At 71.0% G+C, this 11044-nt stretch overlaps 2 protein-coding genes across 2 annotated transcripts; both read right to left on the reverse strand.

Moving 5' to 3' along the window:
* Positions 1-166: 166 nt before the first annotated feature.
* Positions 167-5306, reverse strand: PEA15 (proliferation and apoptosis adaptor protein 15). The gene is made up of 4 exons (XM_084500655.1): positions 5189-5306; positions 2247-2420; positions 1441-1596; positions 167-1315 (listed from the first exon to the last, which is right to left on the reverse strand). The coding sequence occupies exons 1-4, from the start codon at positions 5301-5303 to the stop codon at positions 1251-1253; spliced, it is 510 nt and encodes a 169-aa protein (XP_084356781.1). The 5' UTR covers positions 5304-5306; the 3' UTR covers positions 167-1250.
* Positions 5307-5621: 315 nt separating this feature from the next.
* On the reverse strand, positions 5622-10055 carry CASQ1 (calsequestrin 1). Its single transcript, XM_084500537.1, is given in 12 exon segments — positions 5622-5843; positions 6068-6142; positions 6232-6332; positions 6425-6479; positions 6603-6648; positions 7509-7639; positions 7719-7792; positions 8216-8327; positions 8428-8528; positions 9090-9174; positions 9772-9941; positions 9944-10055. Coding segments are annotated over 12 exon segments (1179 nt in total). The 5' UTR covers positions 10008-10055; the 3' UTR covers positions 5622-5678.
* Positions 10056-11044: the final 989 nt, after the last annotated feature.

The raw sequence follows: 11044 nt of genomic DNA on the forward strand, positions 1-11044 counted from the left end.
AGCAGGGGCAGGGGGGCACCAGGTACCCCCCCCCGTGGGATTACAGAGTGGGGGGGGCCCAAACAGTCATTTTGCAACGAGAGACAGAGGGTTGTTCTTTTTTTGGGGGGGGGGGGGCTGCTAAATGGGGGGGGGGACACACACGAGGCGGGGGCCGCACGCAGGCTCTGCGGGTTTTAGCTTTTATTAAATAAAATATATTAACATAAACTCTCTCCGGTGCCCCCCCCCCAGCTTTGCTAGCCCCCCCCCCCCCCCAGGTTAGTAGCTAGAGCTGTTGGCCCCCCCCCCCAAATACCGCACACACTGCTGGGGGCTGGGCCCATTTCTACCCCCCCCCCAATTACAGCCCTGGGGGGGGGGTTGGAAGGACACCCCCCCTCCATCAGCCTGGTTTGTGTTTTTTTTTTGGGGGGGGTCTTCCAGTTCTGCGTGCCCCCCACCCCCCAAAGCAAAATGGAGCTTTTTTTTTTTTTTTTTTGGGGGGGGGGCGGTCTTAGAGCATTCCCCTATACACTGAGGGGGGTGGTTGGGGGGGTCTGGGGTGCCCCCCCCATTAAATCACCCCCCCAGCACAGGGGCTCCCGCTGCCCCCCCCACATCACCTCCTCATCCCCCCTCCCACTGCACCCCCACAGGGCGGGGGGGGCACACTGCAAATATGCCCCCCCCCTCCCCCATGGGGCCGAGTCCTCACAACCTCCTCAGCCTCCAGCCTGCCCGGGGGGGTCCCCACGGGCCCCCCCCATCCACACAGCGCCCTGCTCGCCTCCATCCCCACGTGCCCCCTCCTTCATCCTCGTGCCCCCCCCCAGCCACCTGCTCTGGGGTCCCTGTCCCCAGTGTGATTTTTTTTGGGGGGGGGGGGGGGGTGGTCCCTTTGCCTGTTCCCCCCCTCCCCAGGCCATAATTTAAAGGGGGGGGTCCTTGTTTTTGTTATCCCCCCTCCCAGTGAGGGTTTTGGGCAGCGGGGGGGGGGGGGTCCCTGGGAATAGCAAAGCCGCCCCCCCCCCCAAACACACGCACACACACACGTGCACACCCACGCACACGCAGAGCCGCCCCCGGCCCTGGCTTTTTGGGGTGGGGGGGGGGGCGTTAAGACTTTGTTAGTGACCGTGCTGCCCCCCCCCGCCCGCCCCAGCCCCGGGGCCGGAGAGGCGGCAGGGGGGGACACGGGGGCCGCAGCCTCCCCCCACCTCCTCCTCTTCCTCCTCCTCCTCCTCCTCGTCCTCTTCCTCGCCCCCCCCTCAGGCTTTTTTGGGCGGGGGGGCCAGTTTGATGATCTCCTCCTCCGAGGGCTGCCGGATGATGTCTGCCGAGAAATTTTGGGGAAGGGGTCACCGGGATGGGGGGGGGGGCTGCGTGTGCGTCCCCACCGAGCATGGGGAGGTCCGGGGGGGTCCTGTGGGGCCGGGGGGGGCGCGGGGGGGGGCTCACCCTTGTACTTCTTGGCGCTGGGGATGCGGGTGAGCTTGGTGTCCACCTCGTCCTCCTCCGAGATCTTGAGCACCTGGGTGCGGTACTGCACCACCATGGTCAGCAGGTCGGGGCGCCGCGAGATCTCGAAGATGTGCTCGATGTACGACAGGTTGGCTGGGGGGGGCGGGGGGCGTCACCACGGGGACAGGGGACATCGGGACAGGGGGCGTTGGGGACGGGCAGGAGCTGGGGATGGGATCAGGCAGGGAGAGGGACTGGGGATGTGGACTGGGAGAGGGGACAAGGGACAGGGACCAAGGTGGGGGACGGGGACCGGGAGTGGGGGCAGCAGCAGGTGACAGGGACTGGAAGCAGGAGAGGGGACAGGGACGGGGACAGGGACAGGCACAGGGATGGGGACCGGGACTGTGACGGGGAGCAGAAATGGAGCCAGGGGACATGGATGGGGAGCAGAGACCAAGGTTGGGGACAGGGAAAGGGGACAGGGACAGGGGCAGGGAGCAGGAGAGGGGACAGGGAGCGGGGCCACAGCCAGCGGAGGGGACGGGGAGCAGGAGACCAGGAAAGGGGTCAGAGCAGGATGGGGACCAGGGCAGGGGACAGAGCCCGGGATGGGGACGGGGAAAGGAGAGAGAGGAGGGACGGGGACCAGGACAAGGGACAGGGACCGGGGAGGGGGGGACCAGGAAACGAGGCAGGGGACGGAGCTGGAGACCGAGGGGGCCACGGGGGCAGAGCGAGGGGATGGAGACGGGGACGGGGACAGGGACAGGGAGCAGGGGTCGGGGCGGGGGGGGGCTCACCCTTGTCCAGCTTGCTGTGCTTCTCGAGGAAGGCGAACCAGTGGTGGCTGGTGGCGATGGCCTCGCCCTCGCCGCTGGGGATGTCCTCCTTGCACGCCGACTTCAGCTGCTCCAGGTCCTCGGCCGTGATGTTCTGCGCCAGCTCCTCCAGGAGGCTGCGGTACTCGGCCATGGCTGGCGCCACCCGCGTCACGAGCGGCCCCGGCCTCAGCCGCCACCCCCCCCCCCCAGGACCCCCCCGGGACCCCCCCGACACGCTCACACTCACGCTCACACGCTCTCCATCCCTCCCTGCCGCCCCCCCCGGCTCCGCTGGGCCGTGACTCATGTGATGCTCACGGGATGTGACAGGGCTGGGGACGAGGGACCCGCTGGGCGCACGCGCTGGGGCCTCGCACGGCCCCCCCCCTCCTCGTGGCACGGCCCCCCCAGCACGATATGACCCCCCCGGCACAACACAGACCCCCCCGGCACACCCCCCCACACCCCTTGCACACCCAGCGCATCGCCCCTGCAATGGCTTGGGGACACGGGGGGGGCACCCCAAGGCTGGGGGGGGGTGGGACAGGGGCACCCCCAGCCCTGGGTGTGGGTCATGGGGATGGGAACCCCCCCCTCTGTGTCCCCCCCCCCTCCATCTCCTGCTGCACCTCAGTCGCCGTGGCGACCCCCCCGGGATGCGGTTACCGTGGCGATCGCAGCACCCGCCTGGCCTTTGGGTGCCCCCCCCTCTCCTCACAGCCCCACCCCGGCGGTGGCACCCATGGGTGCTGTGTGTGTGTGTGTGTAGGGGGGGGGGGTGCTGGCACCACGCGGGAGGGCACAGATGGGCACACGTGTGCACACGCACGCCGCCACCCACCCGACACGTGCACCCCCCCCCACCACCACCACCCCCGCCCTCGGAGCCACCCTGCGCACACCCCCGCGCCCACGGCCCCGCAGCCGTACGCACACGGCCACACACGTGCACACGCGTGTGAACACGCGCCCAGGTGCACCCCCCCCCCCATTTGCACCCCCGCATTCGGACAACCACGGACACCCCCCGTTTGCACCCCATGGGCACCCCCCCCATTTGCACCCCCCCCATTTTCACACCCATGCCCCCCCCCGTTTGCACACCCCTGTGCACACACACACACACACACACGTGTGCACACGCGTGTCCCACCCCCCTCCAGCCCCATGACTCAGCCCTTGCACACTTGCCCCCCCCCCCCAAATCCCGTGCCCCCCCCCCTCCAGCTGCTGTCCTGCCCCCCCCCCGCCCTCCCATTCACCCCATGCAAACCACCTCATGAATATGCATGAGGGGCGTGGCCCGTCCCGAGCAGTGATGGGGGGGGAGGCTCCGCTCCCCCCCCCCCCTTCCCCATCACCCACCCGTGGGTGCCCACTTGGGGGGGTCTGGGGGGCGCTGGGGGCGCCCGGCCCCGTTTTGGGCGCTGCCCTAAATCCCTCCACCGGCGGGGGGGGGCCCGGGGGGGGCCGGCAGGATGCGGGGGGGCCGCTTCCTTCCCGCCTTTGTCTCCCGCGCTCCGTCCATTGCGGCCCGGAGGGGGGGGGGCGCTGGATTTTGGGGGGGGGGACACGGGGATAGCAGTGGTGTGGGGGGGGCGCCAAATAACGGTCCCAATCCCCCCCCCCCCGGGATTTTTGGGGTCCAGCACCCCCGGGCAGGAGACAAACAGGACAAGGGGGGGGTGAGGGAGGTGCCCCCCCCGCGCCTCCCGGCTCCCCATCATTTTGGGGACCCCCCCTGCATCTCCCCCCCCCTCCCCGTGTGCCGGGGGGGGGACAAGGGCCCCTTTGTGCCGCCGGGGACAATGCGGCCGCGGCCCGGCCCCCGCGGGGGAAACTGAGTCACGGCGGGGGCGGCCCCACGGGGCCGGGGGGGGGGCAGCGGGGTCCACGGCCACCGCCCCGGGACCGGCACCGGGACCGGGGGGGGCACAGCTGGGCACATCTGGCCGTGCCCCCCCCCCCCCCCAAGCACCTCCCTGCCTCAGTTTCCCCGGCAGCCTCGGGGCATCCCCGGGGGATGTGTGTGTCCGGGGGGGGGTCCCGCTCCCCACGCCCCCCCCCCAGCCCTCCCCTTCCTGGGGCCGCGGGGCGGAAGAGGCGGCCCCCGGTGGCGCCGCCGCCCCGGCTCGGCCCAGTTTGGCCCCAGTTTGGCCCCAGTTCGCTCCCAGCACGGCCCGGGGCACGTGGCCGCATCACGCGCCGGGGGAGGGGACGCGGGGCCGGGGGCGGGGGGGGGACATCGGGGGGACCGGGGGGGGGATGGGGATGGGGGGGGCGGCCGGGAGCCCTCCGGTACCGGGCGGCACCGCGGGGACCGGGCGGGGATGGGGGGGGGTCCCCGTGCCCCGTTGGGACCGGGTGGCACCGAGGGGGGGGGACCCGCGGGCCCGGTTCCCCCCTCCCCAGGGCGGTCACGGGTTCGGACCCCCCCGCGGGCACCGGAGCGAAAGGGGAACTGAAACCGGGACCGGGGGGCAACGGGGGGGGGGGGTCGGGGACACGGGGGGGGCATCCCCGGTCCCACCGTTAACCCCGTCCTGGTCGCGGATCGGGGCGGGGGGGGCCGCTAACGGGAGAGCATCACCGGGAGGGGGGGGGGCACAACCGGGGGCAGGGGGGGAGCGTTAGGGGAGGGGGGGAGCAAAACCGGGAGGGGTCAGCACCGGGAGGGGGGGGCTGGTAACGCGGGGGGGTCTCCCTCGCGGCCCCCCCCGGCTGCGGGAGCGGGGCCGGGGCCGGATGGAGGCGGCGGCTCCGGGGCGGGGGGGGGGGGAAGTCCCGGTGCTGGCGGCGCCTTCCCGTTCCCGTTCCTATTCCCGTTCCCGTTTCTTTTCCCGTTCCCTTCCCCTTCCCGGTTCCGTTCCCGTTGGGTCCCGGTCCCGGTCCCGGTCCCGCCCCCCCCGCCCCGCTCTTACCGGCCGGCTCGGGGCGGTGCCGGTGGCGGTGGCGGTGCCGGTGCGGCCGCTCGGTGCCTCGGTGCTGCCGCTCTGCGCGCCGCGGGGCGGGGCGGGGCCGTGGGGGGCGGAGCATGAGACCACGCCCCTTAGTGCCACGCCCCGTTAGGCCACGCCCCTCCCGGCCCCGCCCGCGCCGGGCACCCACGGGGCGCCCCCCCCCCCCTCCCGTGGGGGCGTCCCCACGCGCGGGGTCCCCGTCGCTGCCCCCCCCCCGCCACCGGGCACCGAGGACGCGGCGGCACCGTGGGAAGGGGCCGCGGCCGGGGGCACCCACGGGTGTTGGTGTCCCACCGGGGGGGGGGTCCCAGCCCCTCCCCACGCACACGGGACCCCCACCTCCACCCCCCCCCCAGTGTCCCCACGGTCACAGCCCGGCTCCTGGCAATTTGGGGGCTTTAATGGCCACGCGTGGGGATGGGGACAGGGGTGGAGGGGGCCATGGTGGGGCCTAGTCCTCATCATCTTCATCATCATCTTCATCATCTTCATCATCATCGTCCTCGTCGTCGTCCCCAGTGCTGATCTCTCCCTCCAGCACGTCCTGGATCCACTCCTGCAGCTCCTCGGCTCCCGGCAGGTCGTCCTCGTCCATCTCCAGCCACACGCTGTCCGCCTGGGGACACCGGGGGGGGGACACGGAGGGGGGGACACCAGGATGGGGACACCGGGATGGGGACACGGGGCCGGGGTGGGGGGCACTGGCCATGGGGGACAGTGCAAAGGGGACAAGAAGTGGGGCTGTGGGGTGGGGAGGGCACGGGGACAAGGTGGGGGGGGGCAGGACAGTGCGAGAGGTGACAGCGGTGCCACGGGGGGGGGTCCTGGGGGGGTACTCACATCGGTGACATTGACCACCCCGATCTGGGGCCGGGACAGGTCGATGTTGAAGGTTTTCTCCCAGTAAGGGATGAGCTGAGGGGGGGGGACATGGGTCAGCCCCAATGGGGGGGGGGTCACAGCAGCGGGTCCCCTCCCGGGGGGGGCTGGGGGGGGGCTGGTACCAGCGGGAAGTCCTCGGGGTCAATCAAGATGATGCTGAGGTCGGGGTTGTCGGTGTTGTCCCGGGCCAGGTCCTTCAGGATCTCCAGGAACTCGAACCCATCTTGGAGGGGGGGGACAGGGGTGAGAGGGGATGGGGGGGCCCCCCCCGTGCCCCCCTGCACAGCCACAGGGGCACCGGGACCCCTCCCGTACCCGGATCGTCCTCCTCTGCGAAGGCCACGATGTGGATCCCATTGATGTCATCCTCCTGGGGGGGGGACACGACACAGGGGCTGGTGTCACCCCCCCCCCCGTCACCTCGTGGGGGTCATGGGGGGGGGACACAGAGCAATGGGGTCATGACCCAGCCGGGGGGGTCCCCCAGACTCACCCATGTCTCGTACATGCTCTTGGGTTTGAGCTTCCGCAGCGTCGTCCTGCGGGGGGGGGGGGGGGATAAAGTGGTGAGGGGGCCCCCAGACCTATCCCCCCCCTTCCAGGGCTCTGCTGTTTGGGGGGGGGATGCTGGGGGGCTGCAGCAACTTGGGGGGGGGGCAGGAGGGGGCTGAGGCCCCTCTGCACCTCGGGGGTGGGCCCTGTGCCCCCCACCTCCCCGTGGGATTGAGGTCACGGCAGGGGGGGGCTGGGGGGGGGCTGATCTGGGATTAATGCTGCAGCGCCCAGGCGTTATCCCTGCCCTGCCCGGGGGGGCTCTGCCGCCCCCCCACCCCACTGCCACCATGCCCCCCCCTCTCCCCCCTCTCGCTGAGGCCTCACAAATTCGTGTCACACCGGGGGGGAGGGCATGGACCCCCCCCCGAGCACTGCCCCCCCCCTCCCTGCACCAGGAAACCCCCATCCCTGTGGCTACCACTGCCCCGGCCATCACCTCCCCATGGCAACCGTCCCCATGGCAACCACCTCCCATAGCAACCGTCCCCATGGCAACCAGCCCCATGGCAACCATGTCCCTGGTAACCACCCCCTGGCAACCTCCTCCCCATGGCAACCGTCCCCATGGCAACCAGCCCCCGGCCATCACCTCCCCATGGCAACCACCTCCCATAGCAACCGTCCCCATGGCAACCATGTCCCTGGTAACCACCCCCCGGCAACCTCCTCCCCATAGCAACAATCTCCCCATAGCAACCACCTCCTATAGCAACCATCCCCATGGCAACCAGCCCCTGGCAACCACCTCCCCATGGCAACCATCACCATGGCAACCACCCCCTGGCAACCAGCCCCACCCCCCGGCAAGCCAGCCCCCTTTTGGGGGCGCAGGGCCGGTGCCCACCGCCGGTGCCCCCCCACGAAGGCCACGATGTCCTCGGTGCCGGGGGGCCGGGCGGGGAGGGTGAGCGGCTCCTCCATGAAGGGCTCGTAGAAGTCGACCTCGTTCAGCTTCAGCGTCAGCTTCTTGGCCACCTGGGGGGGGCGAGGGGGGGCTCTGAGCCACCCGTGGGACCCCCCCCCAATGGGGACACGAGGACGGGACCCCCGGTACCTTGGCGTCAAAGGTGGCGAAGAAGGGGACGTAGGGGTGGAACTGCGCCGCCGCCTCCTCGAAAGCCTTGAAGTCTGGGGGAGCAGCAAGGGGTCCCGGCACCCACATGGGGCCAGCGGGACCCCCCCCCAGCCCCCCCAGTCCCCAACGGTCCCGGGGGTGGGATGGGGATGGGATGGGGATGGGATTGGTTTTGGGATTGGGATTGGGATTGGGATTGGGATGGGGAGGGGATGGGATGGGATGGGGTGGGATGGGATGGGGTGGGGTGGGGTGGGGTGGGATGGGGATGGGATTGGATTTGGGATTGGATTTGGGATTGGGATTGGGATGGGGAGGGGAGGGGATGGGATGGGGATGGGATTGGATTTGGGATGGGATGGGATGGGATGGGATGGGATGGGGTGGGATGGGATTGGGATTGGATTTGGGATTGGGATGGGGTGGGGTGGGGTGGGGTGGGATGGGGTGGGGGGGGGCCGCCCCTCCCCACGTACGCTCCGAGTCCTTGCCCTCGAAGTAGCCGATGACCTTGGGGTCCTCCTCGATGTTCTCGAAGGCCTGGAGCTCGCGGTCGCCCTCAATGAACTCCACCGGCTCCTCCAGCACCTGGGGGGCAGCGACGGGGTCAGCAGGGGTCAGGGAGGGGGGGGGGGTCAGGGCACGGGGGTCCCTGTTTTGTTTTTTTTTTGGGGGGGGGGGCACTGACATCCAGCAGGAACTCCACCAGCGTGTCGGCCGCCAGCTCCCCGTCGTACTCGATCACCTTGTCCCCCTTGAAGATGTAGATGCTGTTCTCCTCCGTCAGCCCTGGGGGGGGGGGCACGAGGGGGGGGGCAGCTCAGCCCTGGGGGGGGCCCTGCGCCAAGCTGGGGGGGGGTCTCAGGGGGTCCCTGTGCCAGGTAGGGGGGGGGCATGGGGCTGTCCTAGGCTTGGGGTGGGGGGTTCAGGGGGGGTACGGAGGTGTCTGGGCCATTTGGGGGGGGGCAAGGGGGGGTCTCTGTGCCTTGCTGAGGGATGGGGGGGGGGCAAGGGGGTCCCAATGCTTGGATGAGTGAATCTGGAGGTGGGGTGTTCAAAAAGTTTCCTCAATGGGGGAAAAACCGGGGGGGGGCTGTTCCAGGTGGGGGGGGGTCCAAGGGGGCCAGGCTGGGCTCATGGGGGGGGGGTCCCTGTGCCTGGCTGGGAGGTTGGGGGGGGGGGGGCTCTGTGTTGGGTTTGGGGGGGCTCCAAGCACCTACAGGAGGGACACGGGGGGGGGGTCCCTGCACCCTCCCCTTGGTGCCAGCCCAGGAGGACGCCCCCTGCGCCCCCCCCCCCCCGCAGGGTCCCCATGGGGTTCCCCCCCCCCCGCCCCCCCCCCCCCCTTACCCAGCTTCTCGGCCACGGCCGCTTCCTTCTGGGCGTCCACGAGGCCAAACCCCACACCCCTGTCCTCCAGCACCTGGGCTGCCAGCTGGGGGGACACGTGGGGACACCTGACACAGAGCCCCCCCCCCCCACCCTGCCCCCCCCCCCCCCCCCCCCCACATCCCCCTGTCCCTTCTCCCTGTGTCCCCCCATCCCCACCCAGCACCACGCTGGTGCCACTGTCCCCACGGGGGGGTCCCTGTGCCGGTGCCCCCCGGTTGCCCGGTGCCCCCTCCCGCGGTGTCACGGTGTCCCCAGTGCTGGTTCCTGTCCTCCCAGTATCCCACTGGTGTCCCCATGTCCCCACCAGTATCCCCAGTGCCTTGCAGGTGCTGGTGCCCCAAGCAGCTGCCTGTCCCACCAGTGTTCCCAGTTCCTCCCCAGTGTTCCCAGTTCCTCACCAGTGTCCCCAGTTCCTCACCAGTGCCCCCAGTTCCTCACCAGTACCCCCATGTCCCCACCAGTGCCCCCCAGTTCCTCACCAGTGCCCCGCGGGTACCGGTGCCACCTGCGCCCCCACCCCACCAGCATCCCCCAGTCCCCACCAGTCCCACTCCGAACCTTCGGGTTCCTGCCCCCCCCCCGGTGCCCCCACCCCCCCCAGCCCCCCCCGGTGCCCCCACCCCCCCCGGTGCCCCCCCACCTCCAGGACGAGCTCCCCCGTGTGCAGGCGGCGCTGAGCCTCGTTCCCCGCGGGGGGGCCGTGGTAGAGCAGGGCCAGCACCGGGAAGCGCCCGAGCGCCGCGGGGGGGTCCCGGGCCGGCACCGGCAGCAGCCGCCCGGAGCCGTCGTGGGTGGGGAAGCGGAGACCCCCCGGGACCCCCCCCCGGCCGCCACCCCCAGGGCCAGCAGGGCCAGGAGCAGCCCCCAGACCCGCATGGGGGTCCTGGGGGGGGGGGAGGGAAGGGACGAGGAGGGAGCTGCGGGGGGGGGGGACGGATGGACGGACGGGTGGACAGACGGACGGACAGCACGGGGGGGTGGACACACGGACAGACGGACGGACAGACAGACAGACAGCCCCGGCCCGGGTGGCAGCCGGAGGGGGACACCCGGACACTTGGGGACAGAGGGGACAGACAGACGGACAGACAGACGGACGGACACACGGACAGACGGACAGACGGACGCGGCCCGGCCGGGACCCGCAGCCCCAGCGCCTGGGATGGGGGTGGGAGGGGAGGGGGGGGGCAGCGGCCACGCAGCCCCTTGGTGGCCCCCCCCCCCCGGGGGAGATTTGGGGGGGTGGCGGACAGACACGGCCCCTTCCGGCCCGGGGGGGGGGGTGGGGACAGCAGGGGACAGAGAGGAAACAGGAGCCGAGGGGACGGAGCCGCGGGGGGGGGCACCGGGGGGGGGCTAAAAATAAGGAGCTGGGGGTGGGGGCACCGGGACACGGCCCTGGGGACACCGCAGGGACAGGGACCCCCCCCCACAGGGACGGGACCCCCTGGGATGGGGGGGCGAGACCCCCCCCCCGTGGTGGCCCTGGGGGTGGGGGGGGCGGGGGGGGGTATTTTATTTATTTATTTATTTATTTATTTATTTATCTGTTTTATTTATTTATTTATTTATTTATTTGCCTTTTCTTTTTAAACCTGGGGAGAAACCCGAGCAGGGCCCAGCGCCCCCCCCTCCTTGTCCCCCCCCCGCCCACCCCCCCCCCACTGCTGACTCAGCACCCCAAAGTTGGGGGGGGGACCCCAAAACGCCAGGGCTACGTGTGCTGTAGGGGGGGGAGGGGTGGTTCTGGGGGGGGGCACAGCGCACCCACATTGCTCCTGCGTGCCCCCCCCCCCGCAGGGTGTCACCCGGGGGGGGGGTGTAAAGTCCCCAGGGTGGCCGGGGGGGGGACAGGTGGCAGCGCCGCGTTATTTATACCCCGCAGCTGCCGGGGTTTGGGTGGCGAGACGTGA

Source organism: Aythya ferina (assembly GCF_964211825.1).
Source record: "Aythya ferina genome assembly, chromosome: 29".
NCBI classification, from domain to species: Eukaryota; Metazoa; Chordata; class Aves; order Anseriformes; family Anatidae; genus Aythya; species Aythya ferina.

Bases quoted from the DNA above. Each gene is read 5' to 3' on its own strand.
- PEA15 (XM_084500655.1), bottom strand. From the start codon at position 5,303: ATGCTCCGCCCCCCACGGCCCCGCCCCGCCCCGCGGCGCGCAGAGCGG. The intron at 1,597-2,246 runs GTGAGCCCCCCC...CGCCCCCCCCAG, and splicing joins GCACAGCAAGCTGGACAAGG to CCAACCTGTCGTACATCGAG. The intron at 1,316-1,440 runs GTGAGCCCCCCC...ATTTCTCGGCAG, and splicing joins CAGCGCCAAGAAGTACAAGG to ACATCATCCGGCAGCCCTCG.